We start from the raw sequence: 24,130 nt of genomic DNA, 5'->3' as shown, positions 1-24,130 counted from the left end.
ATAGTGGCCAGATCTAGGTGAGTACAGTGAAGATGAAGACAGTAGAGAAGATTCCAGATGGTTTCTCTGGGAAAAATGCTGGCCTAGGGTTTTGCCTGTCTGTTCAGTGTGGGGTGTGGATGGGTCTAGGACGGCTCCATGTTGCTGGTTGGGATGTGGTTGGATGACCATGGTCGTATGCAAGAGGGACAAACATGTGGAACCGTGGGTTAAGAACAGCGAATATTTGTGTTTTCATTTCTATTCACAGACTTATTTTTTTTAAGTTAAAATGAATTACTGAGCCACAAATAAATGTCATCATGCTCCAGACAACTAGTGCTACAATAAGGGAACAAGAAACTGTCATGGCCGTGGGCACCCTTTGGTTTCTGTGTGGTCCCTGTGTCATGTAGTGACGTGGTGTTTTCTGTGACTTACTCAGAGGGAAGCACTGAGACTTCACAGGAACACAGTATGTACTTGTGATGTTACTAAGTGACAGTGGACATGGCTGGATGGAAAAATGTATGCATGTTTATATATATTTAAATGTATGCAATTCATAAAAATAGCATTATTACCACAGACATTGATTAGGGTAAGGCACTGGGGACATAGCTGTGTTGATATTTCTGTAGTGGGGAGAATACAAGTCTCTTACACAGTGGGGTCTGGAGAAGGTGTGTGGAGTGAGGCATGTGGGCAGTGTGGGAGGCACAGACAGGGCACCGGGGATGTCAGTGTCATCATACTAAACACTCCGTAGCAAATTCAACACTTCTGTACATCCCCAGAGATCCAGCCCTGTTCTGCAGTGCAGGCCACATTTGGTGCAAGGGGCCCATTCACCATGGTGGACCACTCAGGGGCTGTGGGGACCTGTTTGCATCCTGGGGGGGGGGAGTGCTGTGACCGTCTCATGTGGATGCTGTCAGGGGGCCGAGCAAGAAGAAACCAGATCTCACTTCTGAATGATTCTGGTCTCTTCCTGGAGACGTCTCCTGCGACTGATTATCAGTGGACCCAGGCCCCATTCCAGGTGACGATGGGACAATTGATGAGGTTTATGGTACTGGGACACCATGGTGGGAAGTAAAGTGTGAGGAGAGAGATAGGAGGCAGTCTCCCTGAAATAGAGGATGTTGAAGGGTCTTCATGCCCTCGGGCTGGGTGGAGGACACGTTCAGTTGAGGACTCAGGCACCTGTATGGTCCCAACAATGTAATTATCTAAAGGGAAGGAGGAGCAGGAGGAGGACCTCATGTTGAAAAGGTCACGTCTTTAGAGGAAGGAGTGAGGGGTGGGGACACCTGCAGCACTGTGAGGGGCCCTGGGGATGGAGGAGCCCCTGCCCAGTGGGTGGGTGGGGTGCCAGGCAAGACTGCAGTCCAGTCCTCACTCTTCTCTGCTGAGCTCCTGCCTCTCCATTCCAGTCCTAAGTGAGTCTGGACTCTGAAACAGCAGGGGGCGCTGTGGGCCCATCCCTGAAGGTCTGTGAGGGATCTCAGCTGGGAAACCAGGGCCTGAGTCTACTGCCCTCTGCTCTGTGCTCATTGGGTGACATCTCAGGACCTCCTCTCCCTGTGAGGCTTCTGCAGCCCCCACCCCCTCAGTTTTCACCAGTTTTATCCCCAGGGGCCCAAAAGGAGGAAACAATTTGCATGAAGGGTCATTTCTGCCCTCCCAGGAGAGGAGAATATAAGAGAGACTTTGTGTGGTTCTCTCCCTCATGGGCTCAGAGCAGAGTGTGGGCACCTCCACCATGGCCTGGACCCCTCTCCTCCTTGTTCTCCTTGCTCACTGCTCAGGTGACTGAGGGGAACTGGTGTAGTGACAATGGGACGCACCTTGGTCACCTTTTTCCTCTCTGACTGAGAACACGCTGTGGGAAATAACCTCATCTCACATCTGTGTGTCTCCACTCTTCTGTTCCAGGGTCCTGGGCACAGTCTGGGCTGACACAGGAAGCCTCGGTGTCAGGGTCTGTGGGACAGAAGGTCACCCTCACCTGCACTGGAAACAGCTACAGTATTGCAATTTTTGGTGCAGCCTGGTACCAACAGGTTCCTGGTGCTGCCCCCAAAACTGTGATGCTTGGACGTACTCGGCCTTCAGGGATCCCAGATCGGTTCTCAGGCTCCAAGTCTGGCAGCACAGCCTCTCTGACCATCACGAGCCTGCAGCCCGAGGATGAGGCTGATTATTACTGTTCCACATTAGACTATAGTAGGAATCACACTGTGCTCCAGCCCCATAGGAAGAGACAAAAACCTGCCCTGTTCCCATCGTGCCTGTGACAAATGAAGGAGGTGATGTGGCAGCCCCTAGGCAGGGGTGTCCGACATTTTGGCATCTCTGGGCAACACTGAAAGAGGTGGAGTTGTTCTGGGCTGCACATTAAATACATTGAGACACGTAATCACACACGCAAATCTCATAACATTGTAAGTAAATTTACGACTTTTGTTGGGCCACATTCATAGCCATCCTGGCCGCATGCAGCCCACAGGCCCCGGTTGGACGCCCCTGCCCAGAACGTCTGACTCCAAGGGTCTGACTTTGTGAGCAAAAACCCACCTAGAGAGTTGGTGGCAGCTGATTCTCCTCTTAATGTTTTTCATAACTTTATTAAGATATAAGTTACATTCCATAGTTTCACTAGTTCATTCATACAATACAACATCATTTAGCATATTTACAGAGTGGTATTACCATCCCATGTTCTAATTTTAGAACATTTTCATTATCTCTCAGAGAAAGTCCCCACCATCAGTAGTCGCCCCTCATCACCCCTCAATCGGTGCCAAGCCACTCCCGACGCACTTTCTGCATTTACACGTTCCCTCTCCCAGACACTCATATAGATGGAAGCAGAAAATAGGTGGTCCTCAGTGACTGTCTAGTGTCCTTTACAATTCTTTCGAACCATGTGCTTGAGGTCTCATCTGTACCGGGGCATGGGTCAGTATCCTTGTTTTTGGTCAAATAATACCACAATGACTGGGCAGGCTGGTGTTTGTTGTCCGTCACCTGCTGATGGGCATGGAGTTGTTTTTGTCTTTTGCCACCTTGCACAGTGCTGCTGGGAACATCTGTGTCCGATTTACTTTGTTTTGACTGGATGTGTGCTCTTGTTTCTCTTGTGCAGACACTTAGAAGTGGAGTTACCGAGACACGTGACGATGTTCTGTTAAGATTGTGAGAGGCTGTTAGATGTTGGTCACTATGGCTGGATGGTTGACTTTACTACCCACCAGGTGTCAGGGCCTGATTTCTTCACATCTCCCCAACACCTGTTAACCTGTCTCCCTTTATTACAGCCCTTCTAGTCTGGGTGAGTGGTACCTCACAGCAGTTTCAGAGAGGAGCACTGATCGACTGCCCTTGTGCCTGTCCCACCCAGGAATCAAACCTGCAACCCAGGCATGTGCCGTGATCAGGAATCACAGCAGCCACCTTCTTGCTCTGCAGAACGACACCCAACCAACTGAGCCACACTGGTCAGGGCTCTTACTGAGTTTTGAATTGTTTTCCTCTAGTGACCAATGACATCTTTCCATGTGCTGTAGTTATTGTTTTTCTCAAGTTTTGAACATTCAAGGCTCTACCGTATTTTATCTGAGTTATTGCTAGAATGACTCACCCAAACAGTGTTCATCCCTACACAGCAGGAATTAAGAAGAGAATCCCTCTCACAGACAGTGGGATGGGCAGCATTCCCAGGTGAGGACCGCAGTACAGGAAAGTCCTGTGGAATCTGCCTGTGATGGGCACTGCATCTGTAGCACTCTCAGGGGCCCTGTGAGCTCAGGGCTCTGGCTCTCACACCTGCCTCACGTTCCTTCCTTCCCAGTTTTTAGAATTCTTTCTCCGGCCTGATGTCCAGGTGTAAACAGAGAGACTGCCACACCTCAGGAACAAATCCGCATGAAGTCTTCTGGGCACAGGACAAGAGACCATTGGTGATGAGACAGTTCCAAAACTGGGCCTGAGCAGGCAGAGGGCTGGGGCTTCCCCATGTCATGACCCAGACCCTTCTGTTCCTCACCCTCCTCATTCACTGGACAAGGAGCTTCATTGTGGGGGAGTGAAGGATGTCCCTGGGGGACAGTCTCACTGCCCTTTACTTTTGTCATCTGGACACAAGAAGTGGGTTATTTCAGTCTTCCTACCACCTTCTGTCCCCAGTCCCAGTGTCCTGGGTTAGACAGTGCTAATCCTGCCTTCGTGCACGTTCTCCAGGTCTGTGTGTATGTGTGCACGTGAGTGTGTCAGGGGGATGATCTCTGACACTGAGTCTGAGCCAGAAGCAAAAGGACGCATTTCTGGGAAATCCTCTAGAAGGTCTTCCAGGATGCTCTTCCTATGGAGTGGCCATTCTCTGTCTCCTAGCTTTATTAATAAACTCACTTTCACTTTAAACTCTAAAGAGGAAGGTATTTCAAATACCTGAAATAGAGGTATATAGTCTAATCTAATTCACTAATTATCAAAAAAGGAGAAACCCCCCAAAAGGAACAGTCTGAGGTTTCAAAATTACAGGACATCATTTATGAGCATAGGTGGACAAATACCTCAACAAACCAGTAGAACCCATGTTATTTCAAGAAAGACTTGCTTGACCATGAGGGAGGACACGGGCTGAAGCTAGGGCTTATGAGATGTTTCTGAGGAAGGGGAACACGGGTTTTGGAGGGAGAGCAAATATGAAGAAGTCCTGAACCACATGGGAGATGCCCCACTCAGAGCTCTCACAGGTGTTGCTGTGACCCACCATAAGAGGACAAGATGATGTAACCAGACATGATGTCACGGACTCGTTGATACTGCAGCCCATGGTCCATGAAGTGCATCAGCAGGGTTCTTTCAGATGCACAGCTCAGTCCAAAGGAAAGCTCTTAGCTGGGTGAGGCAGCATCACCCCACAGCCACCAGGGGGCAATGCGCTCCACCTTCCTGCCTTGTGATGGGTTCCTGGGCCCCCTGGGTTCCTCTCCCATATGCGTTCTAACAACCCTCAGTTCAGCACTTCCTCCCAGTTGCAGCCCAGGTTTCCCCACAGCAGAGAACGGCCTTCAACCCTAGTGTCTCAGACAATTTCCGAAGGAGGCTCAGAGCTCCCTGCAGAGGTCAGGAACCCTGCAAGCAGTGGTGAGGGCCCAGTGTGTTCACCAGGACACTCACGGTCAAGGCTTGGGTCCTTCACTGTCATATATTCTGATTTCATGTCTGGCTGGTCCAGTTCCCCCTTATTTCAGGGACAGTAATTCCTACTAACTTCTGGAAACGGATGTTATGTATATATTGAGATATTTCAATTACCTCTCCAATGATTTATTTTTACCTTCAATTTTAGATTCTTCTCCTTTCAAGATGCGGTGATACCACCTATGTAATTATATAATTGTCTCTATTGCATCCAATGCGCATTTGGTTACTATACACATACAGTATTTCAGCAGGAATCATTTTATTTTATGTAAGTTGAGCATCATGAACACAATGATGAGAACAAAAAGTACATTGAAATTTCATTAATCAGGTTACTGGAAATTAAGAAATAAATATGAAATCATAGTTTTGATATCATACTATGATGAAAACAATTGAGGGTTTTATCTTCACCAAATACTGAAAAAATTTTATCTCCTGCCACCTTCCCTCCCCCGAAGTCTGCCACCTTCCTGTCCATTCCCTCTTCTCCGCAGCGGATGGTGGGGACCCAGGTGGTTAAAATGCCCCCTGGTGTTCACACCAACAACTCTAGGCACCACGTGACTCTCTTGTTTCTAACTATCAGGCATATTTTCCTTATTTTGTTATAACCCTTCTTTGTTGGGATAAATCATGTAATTTGATGGCGATGCTGTTGCCTTTCTCCTCAAAGCCTGCAGCCATGTGGAGGACACTCTGGGCGCCATGACTGCAGGGAGCTGAGGGGAGCTGGCACCCACACCTGGGGGACAGCTACTGCTCTGGTCCCCTGACTGCTGCACCCACAGAGCTGACAGGGCTGTGTCAGTGGGAGACTCCTGTCCCTTCACACCCCTGACACTAGCTCCCTAGTGGTCTCAGTGCTGGAGGCAGGAGACCTGCTAAGAACCCACAGGGAGGGCAGGAAGGGGTTTTACCAGAGAGGCCACAACACGGTCAGAAGGATGGGGTTAGGTTCGGGAAAAACAGAGCCTCTAGGGCTTGTAGGTGAGACTGCACACAGGTCACTGTTCAGTCCTCCCATTTTCCAGAGGGGAAATTAGGACTGAGGTCCCCGGGGACTTAGGGAAGCTGCTTGGGTGGAAGACATCCAACCAAATGCCTCACTCAGTGTCTCAGTCACTGCACGGTCACTGCTGTGTGTAAGGTGCCAGCACCTACCTCTTTCAATATAACCCCCAGGGGACATCAGGGTGACATTGGGGCAGGAAGACAGAGGAAGCTGATTTGCATGAAGCACATTCTCCTCCTAATGGGTCTGGGAGGCAAGAAAAGGTCCCAGGGACACCTCCTTCCACCCCAGGAGTCTGAGGAGTTCGTGTCCTGTGAGTGTCCCCACCATGGCCTGGACGGTGCTCCTGCTGGGACTCCTCACTTACAGCTCAGGTCAGAGGAAGGGACTCTGCACTTTTGGGGGACACAACAAAGCATGGTCTCAGGGTGATCTTGTCTCTTATAATAACACCCATGTCTTTCCTGTTTGTTTCAGGTGTGGATTCTCAGACTGTCGTCACCCAGGAGCCATCACTGTCTGTGTCTCCAGGAGAGACAGTCACACTCACCTGTGGCCTTAGTTCTGGGTCAGTCTCTAGTAGCAACTACCCCGGCTGGTACCAGCAGACTCCAGGCAAGGCTCCCCGCTCGCTCATCTACCTTACAAGCAACCGGTTCTCTGGGGTCCCTGAGCGCTTCACTGGATCCATCTCTGGGAACAAAGCCGCCCTCACCATCACGGGGGCCCAGCCTGAGGACGAGGCCATTTATTACTGTGCTCTGTACATGGGTAGTTACACTTACACAGTGATGTGACCCCATGGGGAAGTGTGACTAAAACCTCCTCCTGTGCTCAGAATGGCTCAGCTTTAGTGACAGGAAAGAGAGGGGGTGGAAATGGTCAGCACACCAAGGAGAAGGTTTCCAGGGCCCCATTCCCATGTCCAGTGGCTCCTCTCCATGTGCCTCCTCCATTCCCCTAGGGTGTGACCCTGTGACCCTGGCAGAGTGAGCTTCCTGTCTTCCCCTCTGCCTAGAACCATGAGGGGGCAGAAAGCTGAGTGCAGACACATTAACCATCAGAGGGACTCAGAGCCACACTGGCCTTTGTAATCCTGCCTGTGTTCCAGGAGCTTTAACAAGTCATCCTCTCATGTACTGATTTCACACTGTGTTTGCAGGAATGTTTTATTAGCATTTAAGTGAGACTGTCACTGGGAGCTTGCAGGTGATGCTGGTCCCCTGACCAGGCCTGCTGGGTCAGAACTGTGTGTGTGTGAGCAAAATTTGTGTTTAAGCAAGTCACTTACACTTTTTTAGGAACACTAAAGTTTGAAAACTGCCTCTATCTTTATTATTATGAAATTGTTCCTGAACACTTTTGTTTGAACTTTACTCAAGTGAAATTTCAGGTCATGATCTTTCCTATATCAACCTTCATGAATCTGGAACCTTCAGAAACAGGTTTAAAACCTCAGGTCTTCGATGAAAACTGTGGCTTGCTTTCCTTTATTCTTGTTTTTAAATGGAAAACTACAACCACAAGTTGAGAGGATTTCCATGACTTACATGAATATTGATGCTCTGAGATGACACCTGTTAGAAGGGCCTCCCAGGAACCCCCTCCCAGCCCCCGGGTCCCCCCCTTGGTGCAGGGACAGGTGAGGGGCCACAGGCGGGGTCTCCACACCAGGCTGCCTTGGGCGCCTGGCACTGGGCAGTGAGGAAAGATGCGGAGAAGGAAACTGTCCTTTTATTTACTGTTCTGACCTTTGTTAAAAAATTCTCAGAAAAACTTTACTTCAAGTCAACCCAGAATATATTTTAAAGAAAAAGTGTAATATCAGGCATGTTAGAAATATATATAGTTATCTGTGATTGTTTTCTGTAGCATTTAGACATTACGGATTCCTGGACAGGTCCTAAGAATCTAAAAAATATATATTGGGAATTTCATGAAATATAAATCCAACCTGCACTTTAGTTAATGTTGTCTCACCAATGTTAGCATTTCAGTTTGTAAAAATGACACTAGTTTGTCAAGACTGTAATGTTGGAAAAAACTGGGTGATAGTTATGGAAAAGTTTTATTTGCTAACATTTTGTCTGTAAGTGCAACATTTTCACAATGCTGAAAGTTTATGAACACACACAGAGGAATGAAAACACACTCCCTTCTCCCCTGGGAGGGTGGAAGTCCAGGGCCGACCCCCAGGTAGTGCAAGGCTCCTGGGCAGAGAGTCAGCCTTTCACATGCAAACCACGGCCACCTGTTCTATGTTCATGTTCATCTGTGCTCAGGAAAAAAATATGAAAATATGAATCATGTTTACCAGCCACTTTTTTTATATATAAATACTCTCTGCAGAACCAGGAAAGGAAAGACTCTCATTCATCCAAGGGCTGAAACAAAACATTAGGATTCCATTCCATGAGGATTTCGGGATTGAGTCCCTGTGAAGAGCCCCATTGTTCCCAGAGTCTCTTTAAGTATAAACTCCTGGCTGTGCAGCCAAAGCAACTCCATCTGGAACCCAACCTGCCATTGTGACTCCTGCTGCCCCTGCCCTCCCAGTAGACACAAAGACTCTGTGATCCTCCCTGGTCTTTATCTGTCTCTACTCCAGCTCTGGTGACAGAGCTTGGCTCACCTGAGAGTGCCCCACTCTCAGATTAAAGACAAGTTCCTTTCCCAGCAGGTAGGCTCACCAGTGCAGAGAAACAGCACATAGTCTGGGGGTGGCAGTGGAAGGCACAGAGCAAATCCATGTGGTCCTGTCTCTGCCCGAGATGCACCTTGAGTGGGACCTCCCTTCCTGAGCTCCTGATGGAATGATGTTGTCAGTCTCCTTGTCTGGTCTCCTGGCCCAAGGAAATCTTACATACACTGGACCTAGTCAATCAAAGCAGAAGTAGACTTCAAATGTGAAGAGAAGGCAGACTTCCTACGTAGTCAAACTGGGGGAACAGAGTGGTTTGGAGTCCTTGGGTCCTTATTACCTCCGTGTAGACAGAGCAGATAGGTGCAGAGAACTCCATATTTCCAACAACTAATATACAGACAAAATGGGAGATAGATAGATAGATAGATAGATAGATAGATAGATAGATAGACAAATGCTCCTAGAAGACCCTTTCCTTCTAGCAGAATAACCTGGTAATCAGATGCCCACTCAGAGAAAATCTTTGAGACTACACCCACCCATTGCCCTCCCACACTATACAATCCTGACCTACAACCCCATCCAGGGATGTCAGCCATAAGGGCCAGGGTGTGGGTCCCCATTCCCTCCCAGCACAAGCTGGCACTGTCCCTTTGCCACCTGGGACTGTGTGGGTGATTCAGGGAAGGCTGACTCCCTCCCATTAGAAATTCAACAAGCCTCAGCCAGGTAGAGCCAGTTGAAGCTGGTTAGCACTCTAGTTCTCCCACCCATGATTCTGGCCACCAGCAGAGACCTGAACTTGAACCTCATCTCTCAGCAATGAGACTGGATGAGGGGATAGAGGCCAGAGCTAGTGTGCACTCCTGTGCCCCTTGCTTGTAACTGTGGGACCCAGTGAGGAGCTAAGCCTTGACCACCCAGTTGCATTCAGAGATCTGAGTAAGGAGTGGGAGGCAGGGGAGTGGGCCATGCAGGGACCCCCAACTCTCCTTGTGTCAGTGATGCCCGAGAGACCCAGTGGGGAACTGGGCAGCCAACCCACCGAGCACAGCAGCTCCCCTCCTCCCTGTGCTTCCCTCCCTGAGTCCATGGAGCCGGGCTGTGGGACTGACTCACTCTAACTTGAAGGGAACCAGCTGGTGACAGTCAGTGCCCCACTGTCCCCAGAAGGTGTCAAAGCAGGGGAGTCAGTGCTCCAGCTTTGGTGGGGCCACTGGGAGCTGAACATCCGCCCCTGACCTTCTCTGCTGTAGCTCAGCAGGCAGGCGGCCTGATGGAAGACAGAGGAAAGGGGACTCAGGGGCCCCTGATGTGGTCTCCCAATGGCCTGGACCCTGTAAGAAGTAACACTGGTCATACCCAGAACCAGGAAAATGAAAACTTGAAGACACCAAGAAAGTCTACAGAAACCAAAACAGAAATTATTCAAATAATTAAATTATATGACAGATTTCTTTGGCAGTAGTCATAAAATCCATGTAAGCAGAAGCTACAGACATTCTTGTAAGAAATGAAAAAGAAGAGAAACTCAAATAGCAGGAGACATGATAAAATGACACCAAATGGAAGTGTAGAAATAAGAAATAACGGAGATGAAATTTTATAAACCAGTAGAGGGACCAACGATCCTTAAAGTTTATCAATTGTTTTATTTTTTTCTTATCTGTTTATAGATTGATTGATCATTGAAATGAAAACTGGGCTCCCATTCCTACTGCACAGCTCCCACCACCATGAGTAATCTGTGGAGGACGTCACCAGGGGGCGCTGTGGGTCTTCTCAGAGATGCAAGGCCTGAAACCGACCCAAATGGTTCTTAATTCAATGGGCCTTGTGCCCACATTCCTTGCTGAGTTAGAGTGCCAGCAGGTGCTTCCTCTCAAGGGACAGACTCAGAGCTCACAACAAACCCAGCCTCCTTCTGACAGTAGAACTATTAACTGGGCCCAGGACCCAGAATTGGATGGTGCTGTGGGCTCCTATTTGCATAATGCCCCACCAAACACACCCCTCACCCAGGGACCTGAGGAGGAGATAAAGGGCCACCCAGAGAACAGTCCCTGCCTGAGGCCAGGGGATTTGGAAAGTGCCCACCATGGCCTGGACTCCTCTCCTCCTGCTCCCCCTCCTCACCCTCTGCCCAGGTCTGAGGATGCTTCAGAGAACAGAATTGGAGGGATCCCTCTGCCTTTGGTCTTCATTCCTGACATGTGACTGTTTTCATTTCAGGGTCAAGGGCTCAGGCTGTGGTGACTCAGGAGCCCTCATTGACTGTGTCCCCAGGAGGGACAGTCACTCTCACCTGTGCCTCCAGCACTGGAGCCGTCACCAGCAGTAACTATCCATACTGGATCCAGCAGAAGTCTGACCAAGTCCCAGTGACGCTGATTTATGATACAAACAGTAAACACTCCTGGACCCCTGCCCGGTTCTCAGGCTCCATTGTCGGGGGCAAAGCTGCCCTGACCCTGTCGGGGGCCCAGCCTGAGGATGAGGCCCAGTACTATTGTATTCTGTGGTACAGTGGCTATCACCACAGTGACACTTGCAGGGGGGAAGTGAGAGAAAAACCCAGGGCTCAGCCACCCTCTGTTCCTCCCATCCCCCGTCTCCTGCTCTCAGAGGCTGGTCTATCAAGTGTGGGCTCACAAGGCTTGTTCTCCATGGCCCTATGGGGTGCAACCTGATCCACATTTCTAAGCCACCACTTGATTTAACCCATGGTTTCATGAAGACAAGATTCTTTATAAAACAAGAGCAAATGTCATCAATAATTTCACAGGTAATGGACAGGACAGGAAAGGAAAGGTTATTCCCATGAGGACACATGTGCACATACACAGTCAGTTCTGATTGTGGCCTGGCCGGCATTTGATAACCAAGACCCACTTCATAATCTGGTGTGAAGAATCAGAGGAGGCAGAGACAGTGGGAAATGGAGCTGGAGCCACCTCCCAGAGGAGTGTCCTTGCCCGTCTTCCTTCTCCAGCCTCTGTGGTGCTAGAGGGCAGGAATGCCTAGACTCTGTTCTGGGTCAAAGCAGCTGCCTGTTCCAGACAACTGTTTGCAAAGCTAATGGGAAAGCAGACAGACTGATTACAGGGCTCACAATTCAAGACGTTCTTTACAAAGGGCTTCACTGTGTTTATTTAAAGAACAACTTCGCTTATTTTCACTGTAGAGATTTCTTTCTTGGCTCATTATCACCAATTGAAATACTTCTCTTCTATTCATGAAATTAATTCTTCTCATATCTTATAAAAATTACTGCCTTCACCCCGTAACTTGACACAGGGTGGCTTTCTGCATGAATGAACGTATGCCTCAGGCCTACAATTGCATCTTATCTCAAATAAATGCTTGTAGCCTCTCACATTGGCCTTTAATTGTCAGTTGAACATTAGCAATATTATACAGCTGTGATTTCTGAAGAGACATGCTAAAGTGAAACATAATAAAAACATAGCCCACATCTTGAGAAGGACATGTGTTTGTAGCATATGAGCATATGGAGCTATTTCTGGTGCCTATTACCAGGTAGAAATCTTGACCAGGTGCTAAGCAAGTGGGCAGGGCATCGAGAATATTAAGTGGAAGAAGAGGACAGTGAGCATCTTATAGCTTAAGTCCAGCTCTACCAACTGAACTGGTGGTTCTTGCCAAGCATGGCATCTTGCAATCCCACCTCCCTCAGGAAAACAGGTCAATTGAATTCCTAGACTAGGACGTCCTCCTGGGATTATGTCTGAAGTTAGAGGGTCCAAGCAGAGCCAGTGATGACACCAGCAGATGCAGGGGTGCCCTGCTGTGAAGCTCTTTCAGAACTGCTCATGCCTTGCCTGATGGCTGAGAGTCATCCCCCAGCAGGTCTAAACTGACACTGTTTTTGGATATGCAGTAGGGTGAAAGGTTGCTCGTGTCTCCTGTAAGGACAGTGCTAGTAATGGGGGGTGTGGTCTGACCAGCATTTAACCCAAAAGGGTCCAGAGGTAAGTTTCAGTTTAGCCTCCAGGGTCCACGTGTGCTAGTTCACAGGCTACAGACGGGAGATGGGAGGGAGGAGGTGGGACCCTGTGCTGACTTGACCCAGATACCTTGAATGAGACACTAAAGATTTTCTCTTAGTTATTGTAGAGAGGGTATACATGAGAGATTTATCATCAGACAGGGGCCTCACCACATGTGTATATGTGAAACATAACTGGTAATTATGCAAAGAATACAACAAAGTGAGGACCAATTCTAGCAGCAGACATGGGAACCTGAGTGGTCCTGGAGAGTGTACAGGGGAACGAACCCGTAACCACCTGGAGTGGGACAGGGAGGTGTGGGACTGGGGACATGCTGTGCACAGAGCATTGAGAATGACAGTGTCTTAGGAATTTGAGAGGCATGTGTATCTCTGCAGTCAGGAATGAGCAACAGGTGGGGCCTCCATCCCGAAGTGAGGGATTGTACTGTGATTATACACAGTGGATCAGAATCACAGTATTGGGGAGTATGGCATAGACATGGGGATAGAGTCAGTGACCTGCTGAGCTGCAGGGACCAGCTGAGCTCTAAGGCCTTTAGGAAATGTAGAGATGTGTGCACTACCAACACCAGGGGGTGCTGTGGGATTTTGCTGTGGTCCATGCCCAGCTGCTCAGGGAGAAGCTTCGGGTTTCCTGCTGCTCAGTCCTGTTTCTGTCCCCTGAGCCTGGACCAGGATGTGCTGATGACTCCTTGAGCTCTGACATCTGCAGACAGAAGGGTGTTCTCTTTCTCCTGAGATCATCCTTGAGGAACTTCTGGATTCCCATGCACAGGAGAGAGCCCTGTTTCTTTCAGGCCCTGGCTGTCAGGAACACAACCTTTAGCAGTACCCAGTTTAATAACGAAAGTCTTAATTATTTAAACGTTTTTTAAAACTTTTCAGTTTATTGGCATCTAGAGCCAGTGAGGCAACCCTCAGTGCCATCAATTATCAAAAACACAAGGAAATTTCAAGAAAGCTCTGGTTGGTTTTTCTTCCAGGTCAACATTGAAGGCATTTTCACACAAGTTGACTATGACTCAGTGTGGAATGAGGCCATTACATTGAAAAGGAGAAACAATATACACAAAAGAGATGTTTATAGTAAAGATGTAGATTTCAATCTTTAGACTGAACATAATTTTAGGATTAGACCAAAAAGGGTAAAGGGGAAAAGCACATAATCATATAATATAGGCAAAAGAGGAAAGAAAGAAGTATCAGAATAGCACTGAAGGGGACATGACGGGCTGGAGTGGAGAGCAGGAGGACACTTTCTCTCTGACAGTGTTGATTGTAGTGACAGAGAGGGACATGACCCACCAGTACCTGGGCAGTGGGGGTGGGACTCAAACAGCAGTGTCTCCAACACACACCAGCAACACAATGTTATTGAGTAAATGTAAATCCCATAGACTTTTTGTCAGTGAGAGCCAGCAGAGTGCAGTGAAAGTTTTGAGCCTTGAACTTGGATTAAGATGTTTCTATATGTGAAATGGCATCTCACAAGGAGAAGGAGCAAGAGGACATGTCAAGAGAACCGGAAATATCTGGCAACATAAACAGGGTGAATGCGTCTTGCATGTAGCCACCTGGAAGTCATTGGTTATCTAGAGACAATAATGTCTTAATTCCCAACCCCATGGAGAATCCCACTCATTCTCCTGTTCTGGGTAGTGACATCCCAAAGGCCCCAGTGCCAAATCAGGATGCCCTCTGTGAGTGCTGGGTGTGGTCCAGGGGCTGGTGGGCCCTGGATCAGAGACAAGCAGTGGGCACTGTGGGGCTGATCCTTCCAGGAAAAGGTTAGGGAAAGGCAAAGAAGGGAAATGGGATCAGAGTGAGCCTGACTAAAACGATTGATATCCAGCTCTAATTCAAATATACACAGGACCAGTGTTAGTTACTTATTCAATTTATAACATAATGAAGATACCAGGTTGTTGGGAACTGCCCTGCCTGATTTCAGAAGCCCTAGTCCCACATGGCTAATGCTGAGTAAAGGATCTTGGGACCATGAGCTTAGGTCTCATAAGCCTTCTTCCCCTTGGGACCATTAAGGAGAGAAAGCTTATCTCCCTGGCAGGGGTACCACTTCTGCCTTTTTTACTTCACCCTGCTTGGCCCCAGGCAGGTGACTGGTTAACCAATTAAGGTAAGATTTCTCAAAGGAGAGAAGACCTAAGACAGACAGGGGCAGGAAGGAGCCCTCAGGGGAAAACTTGGGGGCTATAAAAGAAGCAGGGTGATGGACCCTTGCCCCTTGGCTGGGACATAGCCTGAGTCCTCATTCTGTCAGCAAGAAGTCTCTAAATCTCTTGTCTGCCTTACTTCCCCTGCCCAATTTAAGCCTGAAACAATGCCTGAGGTGAGTGCTGGAAAGGGCTGGTTCCCAGGGGCCATCAGGCCTAAGAAAAAATGCATAGAGTCCTATGAAACCTACTTTACTAATACCCTCAATTTAAATGATAAGGGTCGAATGAGTTTCCCCCAAATTTTATGGCCCTTTAGCTCTCTGACTCTGACTCAAAATAAACCCGAATAGTTCTTTGAAAGTTATCTATTGTTTGATCATTACTGCCTGACAATGATTGATGAGCTTTATGTAGATGCGCTGTATTTCTCTGGGGATAAATCCAATAAAAACCCATTGAGGAACAGGCTCCTGGTCCTTCTTTTTTGAGAGATTGGCCACCTTTCCTCCCCAAGCAGTCCAGGCCTTGGTAGACTTATTCTCATCCACGGCAGACGGGAGGGCTCCTCAGGCAAAGCCCCCCATACCAGATAATAGGTAAAGCTTGGCCAAAATTATAGGCATAAAAATATACTTATTGTCTGCTTATAAAAAGGAAGGACATTGAGAGAATGTATATTTGGGGGGCCTTGGAGGAATGCAGATTAATTACTAACAAGGGAGTAATCACAGTAAAAAATAAAACTGCCTTGAAATAGGGCTCATGCTCCCGTGGGACAGTCACTGCTCTGGGCTGACTCTGCTCTCAGGAGGATGACAGGAGTGAAAGCAGCACAGTGCTGACCATGGTTCAGCCAAGGGACACGTGGACCCACTCATCCTGAGTAATCTGAGTAGGGCATGAAAGTGTCCTGGAGTGACGGGGACCCCTCATAAGGGGGCACAGGGACTGCCCCTAAGGGAGCAGGTCAGGGGACAGGGCTGTGGGGAGGCAGGGTCTGTCTGTGATGGGCCTCAGCCAGTATGTCACACAATGGTGTGTCTAAGTCTGAGCACCAGGGGGCGCTCAGGGACTGTTCCTGAAGGTCTGGGCTAATCAGAGCTGGGACCTGTGACTTGGTACTGCCTGGTGCCCTCTGTTTAGGGCACACGGCTATGACCTTGCCACGCCCTGGGCTTCACACAGGCACACTCCTAACCCCTACCCTGAAATCCCCAGGCACAGGTCGCCAAGGGAGGGCCCAGGGAGGGATCAGAAATCTGAGGGGAGGGAGGTCTTATTTGCATGAGTGGGCCCTCCCTCTCCCAGAGTATGAAGAGGGGAAGGGTGAGGTTTGGGGCCATCTGTGCTTCAGCTGTGGGGTCACAGAAGGCAGGGCTCAGGGATGGTCTCCACCATGTTCTGGTCCCCTGTCCTGCTCACCCTCCTGGCTCACTGCACAGGTGACTGGATAAGGGGACAGGGGAGGAAACCTGGGTAGGACACTTGGGGGTCTTCTTCCTGCTCTTGTCTCTGGACCCAGAATCACCATCTCTCTGTTTCTCCCTCCTGCAGGGTCTTGGGCCCAGGCTGTGCTGACTCAGCCGCCCTCAGTGTCTGGGAACCCAGGACAGAGTGTCACCATCTCCTGCACTGGAAGCAGCTCCAACATCGGGGATGGTTATAGTGTGCAATGGCACCAACAGTTCCCAGGGAAACCCCCTAAAAACATCATCTATAGTACCAGCAGCAGACCCTCGGGGATCCCCGAACGATTCTCTGGATCCAGGTCTGGCAGCATCGGCACCCTGACCATCTCTGGGCTCCAGGCTGAGGACGAGGCCGATTATTACTGCTCAGCATGGGACAAGAGTATCAGTGCTCCCACAGTGCTGCAGGGCTGTGGGGAAGTGAGACAAAAACCTGCTGTCCCCTGCAGTGTGCTTCCCTGGTGCAGTCCCCACTGTTCTGAGAAGACAGCTGCTTTCTCAGTTTGCTTGGCCTGAACTCAAGTCTGAGACCCACCACAGGGGACTGTGATGGGAACATCTGTCCATCCTTTGAACGCTGCCTCTGAGGCCAGTCTGTGCCAACAACACAGTGTGTAGTTTTCTCAATGAGGGGAACTTCCTGTGTGTCAGGGGGAGGCTGTGCTGGGAACAGAGTCTGTGATGAGCAAGGAACAACCAGAGACATGGGACCCGGCTGTGTCCCCATCAGTGCACGTCAGGAAGGCCCCATGTGTGTGCTGTCACCAACATGTCCCCACTCAGCTTCTCCTCTCTACATCGCTTTGATGTCATCCACCCTGTGTGGCCCACAATCCATTCCTGGGATCAGGTTGGCAGCTCAGGCTCCTGGACCTTCACTGGGCTCAGAGCTGAGGACAAGGCTGCCTCACACAGAGCTGCAGGCCTGTGGGGCCTGAGACCAGGAGAAGCTCCTTCTCATCAGCTGGGAGGGCACGTTCCAGTATCTGCCACTCAGAACACCTGTGGCTTCTGCTTCTGCCGCCACCCGGGGCCAGGTTCCTCCAGGGCAGCCCCTGGGGAGTGGATGTGCCTCCTCCACCTGCTGCCCTCACAGCACCTCACTGCAGCCCCTTCCTAGACAGCAGGTCTCCAAACAAACAGAAGTCAGCTCCCCATCAGCTGGGGACACAGAGTGGCTCTGCCCTGAAGCCCAGGGGCTGAAATGGGGGTACCATCTCTGGTCATTTCAGACACTAACTCTAAAGTCACTGTGAGCCTTGGGTCTTTGTCATTGACCACTGACCTCTTTCCTCGATGTTCCAGAGCTGCCGTCCTCTCTGTTGTCCCTCACTGTGAACCCCTGTCCCTGTAGCTCCCAGAGAGAGGCCCCTGTCCTGGCTGACCTGGCCCCACAGCTCCTCAGACTGTGGCGGACCTTTGGGGCCGGGGAGTGACCCCGTGTCTGTTCCCATCAGTGCTACGATCCGACCATGGATTCCTTCTTGTTTACGTGCATTTTCATACTTGCCGTGTGACGCTGAATGACAACGCAGGTGAGGTCACACTGGCCAGCTCTCGATCTGTGTGGGAGTGTCGTCCTCCCGCCTCAGTAGCTGAGAGCTGAGTGTGGGCTCAGGCGTGTGTGTGAGGAGGGAGTGTGAGTGCCCGCACTGCAGATGTGCCTGCAGTTTACACTGTGCGTGTTTTCATGAGAAATTTATTTATACTTTGTTCAAAGGCTTCTTCTGAATCTATTGAGGTGTTTTGATTTTATCCTTTGGTCTCTTAAAATGATGTGCTCTGTGAAAGGGCTGCCAGTATGCAACTCGACTTGCATCTGGAACAAATCAGCTGTGGTGAAGGTGTGTCTATTTACTAGTCTGATTTTGGAATCTCTGTGTTAATATTTTGTTTAGAATGTTTACATTAATAATTCAGTTTAATTTCTGTCCTTTTTTTCTTTTTTGTATTTTCTCTGTTAGGTGTTTATTTCTCCATAATACCTGCTTTCTATAAGAATCAGGAAAGCTTCCTTTTGTTCAGTATTTGGAAATAAGTACATATGTGTATCAAACACATTTGAAACATCCAATATGTGAATGGGTTAGTGTTTTTGCGCAGTCTCTATCCACAGAAAATTTTACATGCCAATGTTCACAGCCACTTTATTAACAGTCTCCCCAACCTGAGAGCAACCGAAAGGCCGTGTGTGGGTGTGTGTTACAGCTGTGTGTAGACTCACCCAAGGAAGCAGCTGTGAGGTCCTCCAACAAGTGGCCTCTTTTTAAAAGACGATGTGATTCACATTATGTTTCTAATGATGCCACATTTTGGAAGAGGCAAAACTCTGGGGAGTGTCTGAACATCTGTTGTAAATTTGACTGTGTGAAAAAAAGGAGGAGCAAGGGAATTATTCTACGTGACAATGCAAGGGCACCTAAATGGCACTACGAGCTTGTCAAATGCATTGAAAACTGAGAAGCACAATGACAGACCTTAATGTGTGCACATGAAATGCAGTTTAGGAGGTTGAGGGTCCCGTGGTGGGATGCGGAAGTGACAGGAGCCCATCAGTTTGCACTGTGAAGGCAGGAGCCACTGCCCTGGGGAGAAGGGGAAGGAAGTTACTGACCGAAGTACCTGTGACAGTGAGGGCGCCGGTCACACTAACAGCAAAGGAAACTGCACATGAAACTGTGCTCCAGGTGGTAAAGTGGATTCCCAGGGGGTCCAGGTAACAGTGCAGGTGTGGCTGTGCTGTGCACAGTCGTTACATAATCACATAAGTGGGTGGGCACAGGTGGGGGCCAGACTCCTCACTCCAGGAATGGAAATCGACACTTATCACCACAGGGAGGAGGCGTGATGCTCCCGGCAGTGACGTGTCAGAGTTGCAGATGTAAGGAACGTGAACTCAGGTTTGTTCATGGGCATGTCCAATTGCATATGGAAATATTTACAAATGTGCATGTTCCTGCACTAGTTTACTCTAAATATTTTATTGTCTTGTCTGCTTAGTGTGATTGCTTATTACGGTGCCCAGTGTGATGAGCCTGTCTTTTCCCAGATACTGGCTTCTAGAGCATTCTAAAAAAATAGTGATGGTTTTTTGGAGAAATGACTTTAGAGAGAGAGAGGAAGGAGGTATGAGAGACACAGAAAGAAAGAGAAGGAGAGAGACACACACAGATGTGGATGCTGTTGTTCCACTTGTTTACACATTCATTGGTTGCTTCTTGTATGTGCCCTGACCAAAGGTTGAACCCACAACCTTGCCTCATCCAAACATGTTCTAACCAACTGAGCTACCTGGCCAGGGCCTGATTTATGCTATAACTGCAAATCTGTACCTTTGAACTTCTTCACTAATTTCTGTTTCACCCTACCTCAGCCTCTGGCAACCACCAGTTTTTTCTCTGCATGTTTTGTTTGTCAGGGTTTTTTTGTTGATCAGATCACACATGTAAGTGAGATCATGGTATCTGTCTTGCTGTTTGACTTATTTACATGGCACAATGTCCCCAAGTTTTATTCATGTCGTGTCAAATGACAAGATTCCATTTCTCTCAAAGGCTCATTTATACATGGATTTGACATTTTATATTATGTATGACCTGATCTTTAGGCATTGACCCATGAAGGGATACTTAGGTGATTTCCACATGTTGATTATTGTGTAACAGTGCTGCCCTGGACCTGGGGTTGCACGTTTCTTCTAGGGATGTTTTAGTTTTCTTCAGATAAACACCCACAAATGGAATTCAGGATCATACAGTCCTTGCAGTTTTAGGAATGAAGCCCAAGGAACCATGTGTACCCTGCTGAGCTGCAGAGACCAGCAGGGCTCTTAGGGCTTCAGGCCCTGGTGAGGAGTGTGGGCTGAAACCAGCAGGGGGCGCTGTGGGACTGCCCTGTGCTCCATACACAGTAGCTCAGTTAGGACTCTTTACTCAATGGAGCCTGGGGCTGGGGGAGGGGCTGGAACTCACTGACTGTTACCCTGCAGATGGGTCCTCTCTGGCCTGGCAGATCCTCTGAGCAAAGACCTTTGTGTTCTCTCAGCAGGTGCTTCCTCCCCATGCTTTTTCTTTTTTTAATTATGTTTTTTCCATTATGATTCATTCTTTTTTAATCACCTCCCCCCACCCCAGCCATCACCTTACTGTTGTCCGTGTCCATGAGTCTTTTTTCCTTTTTGTCTCAGTCCCTCCACCCTCTGACTCCCCCTCCTTAGCTGTCACCCTGGTCTCTAAGAGTCTGTCTCTACTTTCCTTCTTAGTTCAGTTTGTGTATTGGATTCCACACATGAGTGAAATCATATGGTATTTGTGTTTCTCTAACTGGCTTATTTCACACAGCATCAAATTTTCCAGGTCAATCCATCGTGTCATAAAAGGTAAAATTTTCTTCATTTTTATGGCAAAGCAGTATTCCATTGTGTAAATGTCCATAGTTGTTTTATCCACTCATCTATTGATGGACACTGAGGCTGCTTCCTATCTTGTAGACTATAAACAATGCCGCCATGAACATAGGGCTGCTGATGTTCTATCAAAGTAGTGTTTGGGGTCCATTCAGATGGTCCATAAGGCCATGCTGTCCTGAATGTACCTGATATTGTCTGATCCACATGATTTTTCTAGGGGTGAAGCCAACCTCCATCCCCCTCTGTCTGGGGTGTGAACTGAGCTCCAGCACCAGGGCTCAGGAAGGGGCTGGGCGGCCCCTGGATGGACACACATTTGCATACACAGCCCCTCCCCTGGCAGGGGGTGGGGAGAAAAGGAGGCCTGGGCAGCCCAGCTCCACTGTGGGCTCAGGGGCTGTGTGCACCATGGCCTGGACCCCTCTCGTCTTCATGCTCCTCTCTCACTGCACAGGTAGGGACAGGCCTCGGGGAGTAGGGCTCTGTTGCTAAGTTTATTCCCTTCCTGCTCCATCTCCTGAGAAGCTTCCCCTGGTTCTGCCCCATCAGTGACACATGTCTCTATTTGCAGGTTCCCTCTCCCAGCCTATGGTGACTCAGCTGCCCTCCCTCTCTGCATCTTCTGGAGCCTCAGCCAGAGTCACCTGCACCCTAAGCAGTGGCTTCAGTGTCGGCAGCTGTGGTATATTCTGGTACCAGCAGAAGTCAGGGAGCCCTCCTCGGTATCTGCTGTACTATCACACAAACTCAAGTAAACATCAAGGCTCCGGGGTCCCCAGTCGCTTCTCTGGATCCAAAGACACCTCGGCCAATGCCGGGCTCCTGTTCACCTCTGGGCTGCAGCCTGAGCACGAGGCCGACTATTACTGTGCTGCATGGGACAGCAGTGGTACTTACACGGTGCTCCAGAGCCACGGGGAAGTGAGACTGAATCCTCCCCTTGCTCTTTCTGGCTGCGGCTGTCCCTCCTGAGGTGGCTGTGACAAAGACTAATGTAGAGTGACATTTATTGTCACGTCTTCAGTGGGCAACTCTTTTCCTAGGACCCCTGGATGTGTGCTTTATCCCTTATTGTCTATAGGTAAAAATTTTGTTTTCTAGTATTACTATCTTTATTGCCTGCTCACAAACTAAATATTTTGCAAAGATCACATAAGGTGTATCCTACAAATTTACAACAGTCTCTTCTGTTCTCTGTGTGGACCAAAATTCCAAGACCCCTAATCAGTTAGATCCAGAGTTATTAGTAAAATCATCCCAAATCATGACCATTGTACTTGCATTCCTCAGACAGGTCATAGGACCTGGAGGGATTGGGATGTGGACCCAGCAGGGGGCGCTGTGGGGCTGTCCTAAAGGGAGAGGGGTTTGAATTTGTACTGGGATATACACTTGGATGCTCCAGACATGCGATAAAAATGAGTTTTTATCTAAAGAACTTATAAATGTCTTCTTAATTACAATTGAAACCAGAACTATGCCATCTGTGTATTTACAGCTCTCTGTCTGCTTGTTACCAGCCCCTGAAGCTGTGCTGTGAGGAAAAGTGTAAGGAGTGGAAAAAAGCACCTGCACGGGAGATGCTTTGTGTGGGTGGGATTGGACCTGAGGGTGGGTGAGGAGATGGGCCAATGAGGCCTAATAAATAGACTGATCTTCAGTCTGGAATTGGCGGAATAAGTAGGAGTGGCGTGGATGTATGGGTGGGGCCCGGAATGTTCTAATCACAAGTAAGAATGCAAAGGAAAAGATACTGATCATTCAAATAAATGAGGGAAGTTGCTGTGGGCCAGGCCTTTGGTTAGTGAAGCAGGAAGGGCCCCAGGACAGTGGGGGGTGACATGCTCACTCTCCATCTGCAATGGGAACAAAATGAGCAGGACAGGAGGTCAGCCTCCCCTGCCCTGGGGACGGCTGCAGTGTTGGGAGCCCTGGTGCAGGCTGGTACCAACACATCCCTGGTGCTGCCCCAAAGCTGTGATGCTCAGAACTACTTGGCCCTCAGGGATCCCAGCTTGGTTCTCTGGCTCCAGGTTAAGCAACATGGCTTCTCTGACCATCACGAGCCTGCAGCCCGAGAACAGGGCTGAAAATGACCATTGAACTGTGATGATACCAACACGGCTGTCAAAGAAGCACTGAAGTTTAGGGAGAGTGTTCAGTATGATGACCTAACGTCCCTGGGGCTTTGTCACAGCCTCCCTCACCATCCACAATGGCTCTGTGTTCACTCAACACACCTTCTCCAGACTCTACTGTGTGTCAGACTCGTATTCCTCTCACGTACCGAATGTTAACACAATTATGCCCTTAGAAACTTAATCTAATAAATTCTTGGGTTATGTGTGTGGGTGTACACATAGTTACTTTTTTATCCAGTCACAGTCCACTCTCACTGAGTTTACAAGTGCATATTATCTTCCTGTGATGGCCTGACACCTCCTCTGAATAAGTCACAGGGCACATCAGCTCACTGTATTGCATAGGAGTCACACGTCCATGGCTGTGGGGACCTGGCTGCGTCCTGGGAGGGAAGTGCTGTGACCGTCTCATGTGGATGCTATCAGGGGGCCGAACAAGAAGAAGCCAGATCTCACTTCTGAATGATTCCGGTCTCTTTCTGCAGACGTCCCCTGTGATTTGCTGTAAGTGGACCCAGGCCCCATCTCAGGTGATGGGACCATTGAAGAGGTTTATGGCACTGGGACAACATGTGGGAAAAAAAGTATGAGGGGGAAGAGAGGAGCCGGTCACCCTGAAAAAGCAGGTGCGCCGGGGTCTTCATTCCCTCCGCCCGTCCTTTCTCTGAGTGGAGGACACGTTCACTCTGAGGGCTCAGGCACCTATATGGTCCCACCAACATAATTATCTAAATGGTAGGGGGAGCAGGAGGAAGACCTCATGCAGAGGAGGTCATCTCTTTAGAGGAAGGAGTCAGGTGTGGGGACTCCTGCAGCACAGTGAGGACCCTGGGGGACAAGGAGCCCCTGCCCAGTGTGGGTAGGTGGGGTACAGGCAGGAGTGAGGTCCAAGCCTTACTCTCTTTCTGCTAAGCTCCTCCTAGTCTAATCCACAAAGTCACAAATCCAGTGTAAATATATTGCTTGTCATGTTAAAAATACACAAAAAAACAAAGCATGAATGCAAAGAAAATCTATTCCTGCTAACACTGAGGTGACTTAGATGAG

General features: G+C 49.0%; 4 gene segments (V, D, J or C); all 4 read left to right on the top strand.

The window, feature by feature from the left end:
* Positions 1-6,463: 6,463 nt before the first annotated feature.
* On the top strand, positions 6,464-7,020 carry LOC119046263 (immunoglobulin lambda variable 8-61-like). The segment is given in 2 exon segments: positions 6,464-6,582; positions 6,686-7,020. Coding segments are annotated over 2 exon segments (366 nt in total).
* Positions 7,021-10,884: 3,864 nt separating this feature from the next.
* LOC119050713 (immunoglobulin lambda variable 7-46-like) lies at positions 10,885-11,557 on the top strand. The segment is given in 2 exon segments: positions 10,885-10,999; positions 11,085-11,557. Coding segments are annotated over 2 exon segments (507 nt in total).
* A 4,857-nt stretch (positions 11,558-16,414) lies between these two features.
* Positions 16,415-18,423, top strand: LOC119050716 (immunoglobulin lambda variable 1-40-like). The segment is given in 2 exon segments: positions 16,415-16,507; positions 16,620-18,423. Coding segments are annotated over 2 exon segments (489 nt in total).
* A 2,109-nt stretch (positions 18,424-20,532) lies between these two features.
* Positions 20,533-23,222, top strand: LOC119050712 (immunoglobulin lambda variable 5-37-like). The segment is given in 2 exon segments: positions 20,533-21,396; positions 21,514-23,222. Coding segments are annotated over 2 exon segments (651 nt in total).
* The last annotated feature ends 908 nt before the right edge of the window (positions 23,223-24,130 follow it).

This window comes from Artibeus jamaicensis, unplaced genomic scaffold (assembly GCF_021234435.1).
Source record: "Artibeus jamaicensis isolate MK-2021 breed Jamaican fruit bat unplaced genomic scaffold, CSHL_Jam_final contig_1255, whole genome shotgun sequence".
Lineage (NCBI taxonomy): Eukaryota > Metazoa > Chordata > Mammalia > Chiroptera > Phyllostomidae > Artibeus > Artibeus jamaicensis.
This window is presented reverse-complemented; position numbering and strand designations above follow the sequence as displayed.